Source organism: Sus scrofa, chromosome 15 (genome assembly GCF_054392235.1).
Source record: "Sus scrofa isolate SSC_HxYL_T2T_F1_AM1 chromosome 15, Sscrofa_HxYL_maternal_Yorkshire_Landrace_v2.0, whole genome shotgun sequence".
NCBI lineage: Eukaryota > Metazoa > Chordata > Mammalia > Artiodactyla > Suidae > Sus > Sus scrofa.
Genome location: NC_139397.1, coordinates 62,410,029 through 62,422,968, shown reverse-complemented (window position 1 = coordinate 62,422,968; position 12,940 = coordinate 62,410,029). Strand labels below are relative to the sequence as shown.

Sequence of the window (12,940 nt, the reverse complement as noted above, 5' to 3'; positions counted from 1 at the left end):
CTTGTGTCCCTGAAACAAATCTCATTTGATCATTATGAATGATACTTTTTATATATTGTTAGATTTGGTTTGCTAATATTTTGTTGAGGATTTTTCAGTCAATATTTGTCAAAAATATTGGCCTCTAATTTCCTTTTTTTGGTAGTGTCTTTGATTTCAGTCTAGGATAATTGTGGCTTTGTAGAGTGAATTTGGGAACATTCTTCTCTCTCCAGTTATTTGGAGTAGTTTGAAAAGGATAAGTAGAAGATCTTTTTTTGTATGTTTGGTAAAATTTTTCTCTGAAACATCCTGGAATTTTGTTTCCTGGGAATATTTTTTTAAATTACAGATTCATTTTTACTATTAGTAATTGGTCTGTTCAAATGGTGTGTTTGTTTGTTTCTTTTTTTCTATTTTTTTCTTTTTTTTTTTTTTTGATTTTTAGGCCCACACCTGTGGCATATGGAAGTTCCCAGGCTAGGGATCGAATTAGAGCTGCAGCTGCAGCCTACACAACAGCTCACACCAATGCCAGATTTTTAACCTGCTGAGTGAGGCCAGGAATCGAACCCACATCCTCGTGGATGCTAATAGAGTTTGTAACCCACTGAGCCACAACAGGAACTCTGGTTTGTTTCTTCTTCTTCTTCTTCTTTTTTTTAAATGTTTTCTGCTATTTATTTATTTATTTTTTTCAGGACCACACCTGGGGCACATGGAAGTTCCCAGGCTAGAGGTCAAATCGGAACTACAGCTGCCAGCCTATACCAAAGCCATAGCAATGTGGGATCTGAGCCATGCTTGCATCCTACACCACAGCTCACAGCAACACCGGATCTGCAATCCTCTGAGCAAGGCCAGGGATTGAACCTGCATTCTTGTGGATACTAGTCAGATTTGTTTCCACTCTGCCGCAGTGGAAACTCCCTGGTTTGCTTCTTCTTGATTCAGTGTTAGCAGTTTGTATGTTCTTAGACCTTTGTCCATTTCTTCTAAGTTGTCCATTTGTTGGAATATAATTTTTCATAGTATCCTCTTGTGATATTTTTCTATATTTGTGGTATTGGTTATTTCTCCTATTTCCTTTATTAGTTTATTTGGATTCTCTTTTTTCTTCTTGTTAAGCTTGGCTAAATGTTTATCAATTTTGTTCATCTTTTCAAAAAACCAGCTCTCTGTTTTATTCATCTTTTCTACTAGGTTTTTTTAATTTCACTTTATTTCCTCTCTGATCTTTATTATTTCCTTCCTCTTAACTTTGGGGTTTGTTTGTTCTTCTTTTTCTAATTCTTTTAGGTGGTTGTTTAGGTTTGAGATTTGTCTTGTTTCTTGAGGAAGATCTGTATAACTATAAACTTCGTTCTTAGATCTGCTTTTGCTGCATCGCATAGATTTTGGACAAGTGTGTTTCGGTTTTCATTTGTCTCCAGGTATTCTCTGATTTCCTCTTTGATTTCTTTATTGAGGCTTCTTCTTCTTTTTTTTTTTTTTTAAGTAGCATGTCGGTTTCCACGTTTGTCCTTTTCTCATTTTTCTTTCTGTAATTGATTTCTAGTTTCACACCATTTTGGTTGGGAAAAATGCTTGATATAAATTGTATTTGCTTAAGTTTGTGGAGACTTGTTTTGTGGCTTAGTGTGTGATCTATCCTGGAGACTATTCCATGTGCACTTGAAAAGAATGTGTATTCTACTGTTTTTAGATGTAATGTTCCTTAGATATTTATTATATCCAACTAGTCTATTGTGTCATTTAAGACCACTGTTGCCTTATTGATTTTCTGTCTGGATGATCCATCCATTGATGAAAGTGTGGTGTGAAAGTCTCCCGAGTTACTGTCGACTCTCCCTTTATGCCTGCTAGTATTTGCTTTATATGTTTAGGTGTTCTTGACTTGGATGCATATATGTTAACAAATGTTCTACCCTATTCTTGTATTGATCCCTTTATCAATATATAATGCCCTCCTTTGTCTTTTGTTATAGCCTGTTATTTTGTCACTACCTCTGGTTTGTTTTTTATTTATGGCTATACCCACAGCATGCCAAAGTTCCTAGGCCAGGGATTGAACCCATGCCACAGCAGCAACAATGCTGTATCCTTAACCAATTGCAACACCATGGAACACCCCCTGCTTTCTTTTAGTTTTCATTTGTATGAAATATCTTTTCCCATCCCCTCATTTTCAGTGTATATATTTTAGCTCTGATGTAAGTCTCTTGTAGGTAGCATATAGATGGGTCTTGTTTTTTGTCCAGTCATACACTCTTTTGTTTATTCCATTGACATTAAAGTAATTATTGATAGATATGTACTTACTACCACTTTATTACTTGTTTTCTGGTTGTTTGGTAGTTTTTCTCTGTTCATTTCTTCTTTTTGTTTCTTTTGTGGTTTAATGATTTTATTTAACTTGATGGTACTTTTTAGTTTTTATGTATCTTTCATAGGTTTTATTTCGGGGTTCATATATGTTGAACTATATCTACTTTTTAAAAATGGAGTTCCCGTCGTGGCGCAGTGGTTAACGAATCCGACTGGGAACCATGAGGTTGTGGGTTCGATCCCTGCCCTTGCTCAGTGGGTTAACAATCTGGTGTTGCCGTGAGCTGTGGTGTAGGTCACAGACATGGCTCAGATCCTGTGTTGCTCTGGCTCTGGTGTAGGCTGGCGGCTACAGCTCCGACTGGACCCCTAGCCTGGGAACCTCCATATGCCACGGGAGCAGCCCAAGAAATGGCAGTAAGACAAAAAAATAATAATAATAAAAAATGGTAGTCATTTAAGGTCAAATACATTCTCTTCAGAATCTACATTTTTTTACTCACTTCCCCCACATTTTCTGTTTTTGATGTCATATTTTACATCAAAATCTGTTTATTGTAAGTTGTAGTTGCTTTTACAGTTTTTTGTCTTTTAATCTTCACACTGACTTATGTAGTGGTTGATCCTCAGTCCTTACTATATATTTGCCTTTCCTGGTGGGATTTTCTCCTTTTCTTATAGATTCTTCTTTTCCACTTAGAGAAAACCCTTTAACATTTAACATTTCTTGTCAATTTAGTATTGATGAACTGTTTTAGTTTTTGCTTGTCTGAGAAATTCTTTATCTCTTCTTTGATTTTAAATGATAATCTCGGTGGGCAGAGTATCCTGGGTTGCAGGTTTTTTCCTTTTAGAACTTTGAATGTATCATGCCATTCCCTCTGGCCTGCAGGGTTCCTGAAGAGAAATCAGCTGATAGCTTTATGGGGGTTCCCTTGTATATGTCTTCTCTCTTCCTTTCTTTTTTCTTTTTAGGGCCACACCCATGGCATATGGATGTTCCCAGGCTAGGGGCTGAATTGGTGCTACACCTGTCGCCATATGCCACAGGCACAGCAACTCTGAAACTGATCCTTATCTGTGACCTATACCACAGCTCATGGCAACGTGGGATCCTTAACCCACTGAGCAGGGCTGGGATTGAACCTGTGTCCTCATGGATACTAGTTGGGTTGGTTACCACTGAGCCACAATGGGAACTCCTGTCTTGTCTTTTCTTGCTGCCCTTAGAATTTTCTCATTAACTTTTGCCATTTTTTTTTGTCTTTTTTTTTTTTTTTGTTTTTGTTTTTGTTTTGTCTTTATGCCTTTTGTAGGGCCGCTCCCGTGGCATATGGAGGTTCCCAGGCCAGGGGTCTAATCGGAGCTGTAGCCACTGGCCTACACCAGAGACACAGCAACGCCAGATCTGAGCTGCGTCTGCGACCTACACCACAGCTCACGGCAACGCCGGATTGTTAACCCACTGAGCAAGGGCAGGGACTGAACCTGCAACCTCATGGTTCCTAGTCGGATTCATAAACCACTGCGCCACGACGGGAACGCCCACTTTTGCCTTGGCATGAGTCTGTTTGGGTTCATCTTATTTGGAGCCCTCTGTGCTTTCTGTTCTGGATGTCTGTTTCCTTCACGTTTGGGAAGTTTTTAGCCATAATTCCTCAAATACATTTTTGTTCCCCATTTCTCTCTTCTTCTGAGACTACTATAATGCAAATGTTGATATACTTAATGTTACCCCAGAGAGTTCTTATACTGTTTTCATATTTTTACCTTATTTTTTCTTTTTTTGGCCCCTCCTGTGGCATGTCGAAGTTTCTGGGCCCAGGGACTGAACTCGTGCCACTCTAGCGACCTAAGCCACTGCAGTGACAAAACGAGATCCTTAACCTGCTGCACCACAAGAGAACTTCCTGTTTTAGTTTTATAAAATCTGTTTTTCTTTTTGCTGTTCTGACTGGGCAGTTTCCAGTATTCTATCTTCCAGATCACTTATGCATTCTTCTGTGTCATTCAGGCTACTCATTCTTTCTAGTGCTTTTTTTTTTTTTTTCTTTAATGGCTGCACCCATGCCATATGGAAGTTTCAGGGCCAGGGATTGAATCTGAGCCTCAGCTACGACCTATGCTGCAGGTGCAGCTATGCCAGATCTTTTAACCCACTGCTCCAGGTCAAGGATTGACCTGCCGTGAGACTGTGCGCCCCATGCCTTTGTACCACTGCCGTGACCTGAGCCGCTGCAGTCAGATTCTTAACCCACTGTGCCACAGCAAGAACTCCAAGTGTATTTTTGCAGACGTGGCTCGGATCTGGTGTTGCTGTGGCATAGGCTGGCAGCTACAGCTCTGATTTGACTCCTAGCCTAAGAAGATACACACAAATTCTATGTTCAGCGGTTCCCTTGTGGCTCAGCAGATTAAGGATCTGGCATTGTCACTGCTGTGGCTCAGGTGGCTGCTGTAAAAAAATTTCTATTTATGTATTTTTTGTTTTGAATTCTTTATCTGGTAAATTGTTTATTTCTGTTTCACTATTATTTTTCAATGGTTTTCCTCTTGCTGTGGCAATTGAAAGAGCAATTCCTCTGTCTTTTCATTGTGCTTAAATTTGTCTGTTTCTGTGAATTTAGGTGAGATAGTTATGTATTACGGTCTTGAAGGCATGTTCTTTTTTTTTTTTTTTTTGTCTTTTAGGTCTGCACCCACAGCATATGGAGGTTCCCAGGCCAGGGGTTGAATTGGAGCTGTAGCTACTGGCCTGCACCACAGCCACAGCAACTCCAGATCCTAGCTGCATCTGCAGCCTACACCACAGCTCATGGCAATGCCAGATCCTTAATCCACTGAGCAAGGCCAGAGATCAAACCTGCATTCTCATGGATACCAGTCAGATTTGTTTCCACTGAGCCACGATGGGAACTCCATTAGAGGCATGTTCTTATACGTATATGTAGACTGTGTGCGCCCCATGCCTTTGGTGGGTGAGCTGGATTTGACACTGGGATGTGAGTCTTTCTTCAGGGCATGCTGACAGCTGTCATCTTTGTAGGGGGTGTGGCTGGATAGGGAGGGACTGGAGCTAGTGTGAGGGGGGCTTCCCCTCTCTGGGTCGAAGTCTGATCCCCAATTGCTGGAGCAGAAGCCCTAAGTCTCAGGCCCAGGCTGGCTGTGTTCCCTTTATGTGTGTGTTTTACCCTCTCTCCACATGGGAACCCTTGCCCCAGAGCTGGGGAGTATTGACAAGGTGTGGTCCGGTGGGCTTTCTGCTTGTGTCAGAGCTGCCTGCTGTGCAATGCCTGTGGAGGCGCTGTAGCTATTCCCTTCCTCTGCTCAGCCTCGGGCTCAGGTCCACCTTGTCCCTCACAGCCATCGCCTCACCTCAGGCTAAGATGTGCTGTGATGTAGGCAGCCACCAGAGCAATCCTCCAGCTGTCCTTTCCACCCTGTGGGGGAGGCCAGCACGTGTGAGCCCCTCACTGTGGAATCTGGAGTCTGGGCTTCCCGCAGCCTTCCTGTTAGTCCCACTGGTCTTCCAGCCAGCCAAGGGGCGCTTCTCCCATGATTAGGACCCAAACCTGGGGCATCTGATCTGAGGCTTTCACTGCTTACTCTCCAGGGCAGATCTCTGCCCTGCAGTCTCCCTTTTCCTCTGAGTTCCTTCCTAAGAGCACAGTTCCTGATCTGATGGCTTTTCTTCCTGTCCTGATTACTTGTGGATCTTTCTTTCTCTGTCTTTTTTTTGGGGGGGGGGGTTCTTATTAGGGCCACTTCCGAGGCATATGGAGGTTCCCAGGCTAGGGCTCGAATTGGAGCTGCAGCTGCAGGCCTACACCACAGCCACAACCATGCCAGATCTGAGCCGTGTCTGTGACCTATGCAGCAGCTCATGGGAATGCCGGATCCTTAACCCACTGAGCGAGGCCAAGGCTCGAACCCGCATCCTCATGGATACTAGTCAGGTTCATTATTGCTAACATACAACTGGAACTTGTGTGTGGATCTTTCTTATGGCCTGGGTTGCACAGGAGTTTTTCTGCTGGTTTCCAGTGCGAATTATTCTGCATGTGGGTGTATTTTTTATGTGTTTGCGGGGGATGAGTGGTGAATTCCATGTCCTCTTTACTGTGCCACCTCTTGCCATCTACACCTTTGGCAAATTATCTGTTGAAATCTTTTGCCTATTTAAAAAATTGGATTATTTCATTAAGTTGCAAGACTTTTTTCTATATTCTCATTACAAGACCTTTTCAGATACATGCTTTTTCCTCAGGATGTGGTTTTTCAGTTTTCTACCAAGTATGTTTTGAAGAACAAAAGTTTATTTCTATGAAGTCCAATTTATTGACATTTGTGGCTTTTTTTTTTTTTTTTTTTTTTGTCTTTTTGTCTTTTCTAGGGCCGCACCCGCAGCATATGGGAGTTCCCAGGCTAGGGGTCTAATCAGAGCTGTAGCTGCTGGCCTACACCAGAGCCATAGCAACACGGGATCTGAGCTGCGTCTGCGACCTACACCACAGCTCACAGCAACGCCGGATCCTCGACCCCACTGAGTGAGGCCAGGGATCAGACCCGCAACCTCATAGTTCCCAGTTGGACTCATTAACCACTGAGCCACGACGGGAACTCCATTTGTGACTTTTTGACATATCTAAGAATTGAAGAAATCTTTACCAAATCCAATGTCATTAAGGTTTCTTCTTTGTTTTAGAAGTTATATCATTTTAGCTTTTATATTTAGTTCCCTGATCTATTTTGATTTTTAAATATGGTATGAGCAAAGGATTGAGGTTTGTTGTTTTGCATGTGACTTTACTGTTATTTCAGCAACATCTGCTGAAGAGTTTATTCAGATGGAGAAACTACTGAATGGCCTTGGCCCTATTCCATTGATCTGTCTGTCATTTTTTTTTTTGTCTTTCTATGGCCGCACCTGCAGCATATGGAGGTTCCCAGGCTAGGGTTCCAATCGGAGCTGTAGCTGCTGGCCTATACCACAGCCACAGCAACACAGGATCCTTGGGAGTTCCCGTCGTGGTGCAGTGGGAACCTCCATATGCCTCGGGAGCGGCCCAAGAAATAGCAAAAAAAAAAAAAAAAAGACCAAAAAAAAAATTAAAGTTTCATTTTTACATGTAAATCTTTGATTCCATTCACATTTATCCAAGTCATCTTCCAGATGACTATTCAGTTGTTGCTACACTGTTAATAGATTTGAGATTCTTAACTTTATGGTGTTAAATTTCTTTTTTTCTTTATTTTTTTGAAATGGCTGCACCTGAGGCCTATGGGTCAAATTAGTGCTGGAGCTGCAGCTGCGGTCTACACCACAGCCACAGCAACAACAGATCTGAGCTGCATTTGTTACCTAACCGCCAGATCCTGAGCGAGGCCAGGGATTGAACCCATATCCTCATGGACACTATGTTGGGTTCTTAATCTGCTGAGGCACAACAGGAACTCCTATATTAAATTCCTATGTGTATTTAAGGCTGTTTTTGGACATCCTGTTCTTTTTCATTGATCCATTTATTTAGGAACCAGAATCATACCATTTTAATATTTGGTTTAGCTACTCTCCTCTCATTGATATAGGAGGAACTTCTTTTTTTTTTTTTGTCTTTTTGCCTTTTTGAGGGCTGCTCCCGCAGCATATGGAGGTTCCCAAGCTAGGGGTCGAATTGGTGAGCTATAGCTGCCAGCATACGCTAGAGCCACAGCAACATAGGATCCGAGCCGCATCTTAGACCTACACCACAGCTCACGGCAATGCCGGATCCTTAACCCACTGAGCAAGGCCAGGGATCGAACCCACAACCTCATGATTCCTAGTCGGATTCGTTAACCACTGCGCTACTATGGGAACTCCAGGAGGAACTTCTTAACATAAAATTTATGTATGCTGCTTGTGGGGGATAAAAAAAAGTCTATGAATTCAATTAAATTCTGTTTATAATTTTGGGTGTATATGTATATGTTATCCTTCCTGGGGAGAAATCCAGAAGTTTCATTAGATTCTCAAATAGATCTGTGACTTTAAAAATGTTGAACCTCAGGAATTCTTATCATGGCTCAGTGGAAAAGAATCTGATTAGTATCCACAAGGATGCAGATTCGATCTCTGGCCTCGATCAGTGGGTTAAGGATCTGGTGGTGTTTGCTGTGGTGTAGGTCACAGACACAGCTCGGATACCATGTTGCTGTGGCTGTGGTGTAGTTCGGCAGCTGCAGCTCCAGTTCGACCCCCAGCCTGGGAACCTCCATGTGCCGCAGGAGTGGCCCTGAAAAGACAAAAAAAAAAAAAAAAAAAAATGTTGAACCTCAGATCTTGAAAAATGTTTGAGTCATATACCCTTATGCAATCCCTCAAGAAGTTATTTTTATACTCAGATTTCTTTATGAACTGAGTGTAAGTAATTGCTTTACACACAATGAATAATAGCTGGAAGGTGCATGAAAGTTGATACCATTGGTTGTCAGAAGTTGGGAACTAGTGCTTAAGAAACAGGTGGGAAGGAGCTTCATTATTATACCCTTTTATATCTTTCATTTCCAAGCATATGATTGTATTAGCTTTTTTAGGGCTGCACCAGCGGCATATAGAAGTCCCCAGGCTAGGGGTCGAATGAGAGCTGCAGCTGCCGGCCTACACCACAGCCACAGCAAGGCCAGATCTGAGCCCTGTCTGGGACCTATGCTACAGATCATGGCAACACTGGATCTTTAACCCACTGAATGAGGCCAGGGATTGACCCTGCGTCCTCATGGATACCAGTCAGATTGGTTTCTGCTGAGCCATGATGGGAACTCCTTTTGAAAAAGGTGAATAACATTTAAAAAATTAGGGTGACCAACTGGATGGTTCTTCTATGTTGTCTCAAGAATGAGTTCTATGGAAAGGGAACAGAGCCTGGTTATTTACTATTAGCTTTTTAAAATTATAGCACATCATGCTGGACTTCTTTGTTAGATGGTTAGCTTCCAAACCACTGCCAATTACGTCATACCTGGGTCGGATTTTTTTTTTTTTTTTTTTTTTTTGGTCTTTTTTTTTGCTATTTCTTTGGGCCGCTCCCACGGCACATGAGGTTCCCAGGCTAGGGGTCAAATCGGAGCTGCAGCCACCGGCCCACGCCAGAGCCACAGCAACACAGGATCCGAGCCGCGTCTGCAACCTACACCACAGCTCACGGCAACGCCGGATCGTTAACCCACTGAGCAAGGGCAGGGACCAAACCCGCAACCTCATGGTTCCTAGTCAGATTCGTTAACCACTGCGCCACGACGGGAACTCCGGATTTTTTTTTTTAAATAGTAAAAATATGAATGTGTAAGGTGCTTGTATAGACTGAGATAATATGTGTAAAGCATCTAGTACAGTTGTTTCTTCTTTTTACAATGTAATTTTTTCTCTTTACAGGGAGTCTGAAGATACAGTATTGCTAGTCCTCAAAGAAATCTACCAAACCCAGGGTATCTTCCTTGATCAGCCTTTACAGTAAAAATGAATCACTTCTGGCTGCTTAATGTAAGTTTTTAAATGTCATGTATACATATTAACATAGGGCCCAGAATTCGCCTATACTTTTTGTGGCCTGTCACCAAGATTTAGGTTATTAATTTACTTTTAGAGGAACTCTGCTTAAAATGCATGGGGCAAAACCACAGCGGGCCACTTAGAGAAAGGTTAGTGTGTGCATGTTTTGCTAGCAACTTTGTCCAATAACACTTACCATTTGTAGGATCTTAACTTATAACCTTTTTTTTTTTTTTTTTTTGGTCTTTTTAGGGATGCACCCCAGCATATGGAAGTTCCCAGGCTAAAGGTGTAATTGGAGCTGTAACTGCCAGCCACAGCCACAGTCACTTGGGATCCGAGCTGTGTCTGCGACTTACACCACAGCTGACAGCAGCACTGGATCCTTAACCCACTGAGCGAGGCCAGGGATCGAACCTGTGTTCTCATGGCTACTAGTCGGATTTGTTACCACTGAGCTATGAAGAGAACTCCTGAACTCAGAATCTTAATAGTTCTGATCATCTAGAAGTTACCATGGCAACACTTAAAGCTTTCATTTCAAACAGTCCGTCCTGGGATTTTCCTTACTCAGCATTTCAGTTAGCCGTGTGCCGGGAAAGCTTGCGTGTCAGATTCTGATGTTCTCTCTGGTTGCCTTCCAGCATGATGACCTCTTTTCCACTCTCTCCCCTAGACAGACACAGGGATCCTTCCCCAGAAAACCCACCTCTTGTCACTGGAGTTTCCCTCTCCTCAGCTGCGTCATGTCCTGCATGCTGCCTGCCACTTACTCACCACTGGGCTGTTTGGAAGAGAATCTTCCTCTCTGGAAGTGAGTGGAAAAGCAAAGGGAAGGCCCTCTTACTTTTGACCACTGGCTTCATGGAAACACTTTGTAGCTGGGGGTGGTTTGCATCTTTAATTCTTTGATGATGGCGTTTAGGTACCGCACTTTATTACTTACTACCTGAGATGTTATAAAGTCTGTTTTATTTGGGGTCGGGTATAAATTTTTCTAGGAAATCACCTCTCATCTGCCGAAAATATTCTATGTAGAAGTGGACTTTTGAGATTCCGAAGGCATTTTGGGGTCCACTCATCCCTCTCTCATGGGGGTTCTCTGCATTCGAAGGCTACGTCTGAGTGGATGAGGGATGGACTGGTGGGCAGTCACATTCTTTCAAGCCAGCTGTTGTTTCCTACAAGTACTGTATGAAGACAGACAAAAACTTGTAAATACTGTTGCCTCTACTGCTGACTGACAGATGTATTGCGAGGACTCATTGATGCTGTTCATTGTTTTTATAGCCGTTTGAGCCACTCTAAGAATCTAAAATGGACCCTTTAGTTCACCTCAGGTGCATCTTTATAAAGCAGGGGTGTTAAATATCCTAGACCTGCTGTTTTATCTCCTGCTGCAGACTGGCAGACTAGATGAAGTCTGACTTAGTTATTTGTTAGTTGTCATGTTAAGGATAAAGTTAAGGGCAAAGTTATAAAAGCCGACAGTCCTGAAATTACACAGCTCAGGCTGCTTATTATGAAGAAAATCCTTTAGTGGGACCTCGATGGGGAAACGGTTTGTGTCAGCCACCTGCCACATCCCCTTGGTTGAAGGTAGTATTGTGTGTCCTCTTGAAAAGCATAAGGTGCCTGTAGTCCCGAGTGCTGTGACCCAGGCTCAGGGCCCGACCCTGCTGGTGGAGCAGTAGGTCTGGCTACTGGGAGACACTTACCCTGAAAGAAAAATCTGTGTCCGTGGGGCCAGGAACAGCTGTTGCAGAGCTGGGGTCAGAACATGCATGCAAGATGTACCCTGAAGATGGGCAGGTGTAGGCTGATGTCTGCTCACCACTGTGCTGTAGGTATTTTTTTTTTGTCACTGGTCAGTTTGTTGTCGTTGCGGTTCTCTTTGTGAGAGTCCTTTACCTTCCTCTCTCAGGTTCCTGCAGGCCCTGGTGGATAGAGTGGCGTAGGCAGGCCAGCTGTGTTTTGCTTTTTCTGTTGCTTGTAAATGTACCATGGTAACCAAAGCCCAGGCATTTAACATCCACACAAGCCATCCCTTCGGCAGCAGTGGTCTTCCTCCCTTTGTGGTGGGTGACTTACCCCAAGAGAGAAGGTTGGGTAAGGTGAGCGCCTTTCTTTGCCCATGTGCTCATAGGCTGATGCTGACCACGCCACTGAGCAGTTCAGGCACGTGAAGTGCTTTATTTTCTTTACCACAGAAACTCTGAGTTTGAAGTACAGGTTACTGGGAATCAAGGGCCACATTCAGTATATATTATAAAGGGGATGCTTTCATCAAATTGCTCTTCAAGTTTAGAGTTACTCTTCATGTTAATGGAGTAAGTACTATTTAAGAATAAACCAAAGCACAAGCAAGAGTGAGTCCCTGTAACCAAAGATGAGCAGCATCACCCTGGGTCACTAGATAAACCACTGTTTGTACACAGAAGAGTTTCCTTCTTGGTGGTGAGGGGCAGGTACCTGGGAAAGAGCTTTATATCCTGTCTGTCCACCTGTGCTAATATCGCAGATGTATATTACACAGAGTAGTGAGCCTGATTTAAATTCCTTACTTAGTCGTATATTATTTGCACCACTTAGGTTGTATCATGTACAATCTCTTGACCAAGCCTGTTTTTAAACTCTGGTAGAGTATCATTTTATACATATTCCCAGCTGCAGAACTGGTATTGCTTAATCTCAGCAAGAGATTGTTTGCATGGAAAGATTAATAGCACAGATTCGCTTTCTAATATTTTGCACTTTTTGAAATGTTTGTTTTTTATGCGATTATTTAAAACTTTAGCAAATACTGAAATAAAACCATACTGACCTATACTTTCCTGGGCTCATCCATCGTAAAGTAACAAGAATCAATACAATAGCCATTTCTCTTCCCCTATGTATTACTAAAACGAATTTAAAAGAAGTTTGGGGCAAGAACGAATATGCAAGTTCTTTTCCCTTCACTGGTGATTTATTTATTTATTTTGGCTACACCCACAGCATATGGAAATTCTGAGCCAGGGATCGAATCCAAGCTGTAGCTGTAACCTACGCCACAGCTGTGGTGATGCCAGATCCTTTAATCCACTGGGCTGGGGATTGAAC

At 42.6% G+C, this 12,940-nt stretch overlaps 1 protein-coding gene across 16 annotated transcripts in view; it reads left to right on the top strand.

The window, feature by feature from the left end:
- Window positions 1-12,940, top strand: part of DDHD2 (DDHD domain containing 2) — a 54,150-nt gene that overhangs the window by 27,879 nt on the left and 13,331 nt on the right. For 9 of the 16 annotated variants that reach the window (XR_002339362.2, XR_014829906.1, XR_014829907.1 and 6 more), the window contains 2 exons: window positions 9,722-9,829; window positions 10,515-12,667. Coding sequence is in view for 10 of the 16 variants with exons in the window: in XM_085000071.1 (XP_084856197.1) it covers window positions 9,722-9,803 (82 nt within the window). In the remaining 6 variants the exon portion in view is untranslated. Of the gene's footprint in view, window positions 1-9,721; window positions 9,830-10,514; window positions 12,668-12,940 lie in introns of those variants that run through there. The other 7 variants (XR_014829905.1, XM_001925923.6, XM_085000069.1 and 4 more) reach the window with 2 other exon arrangements.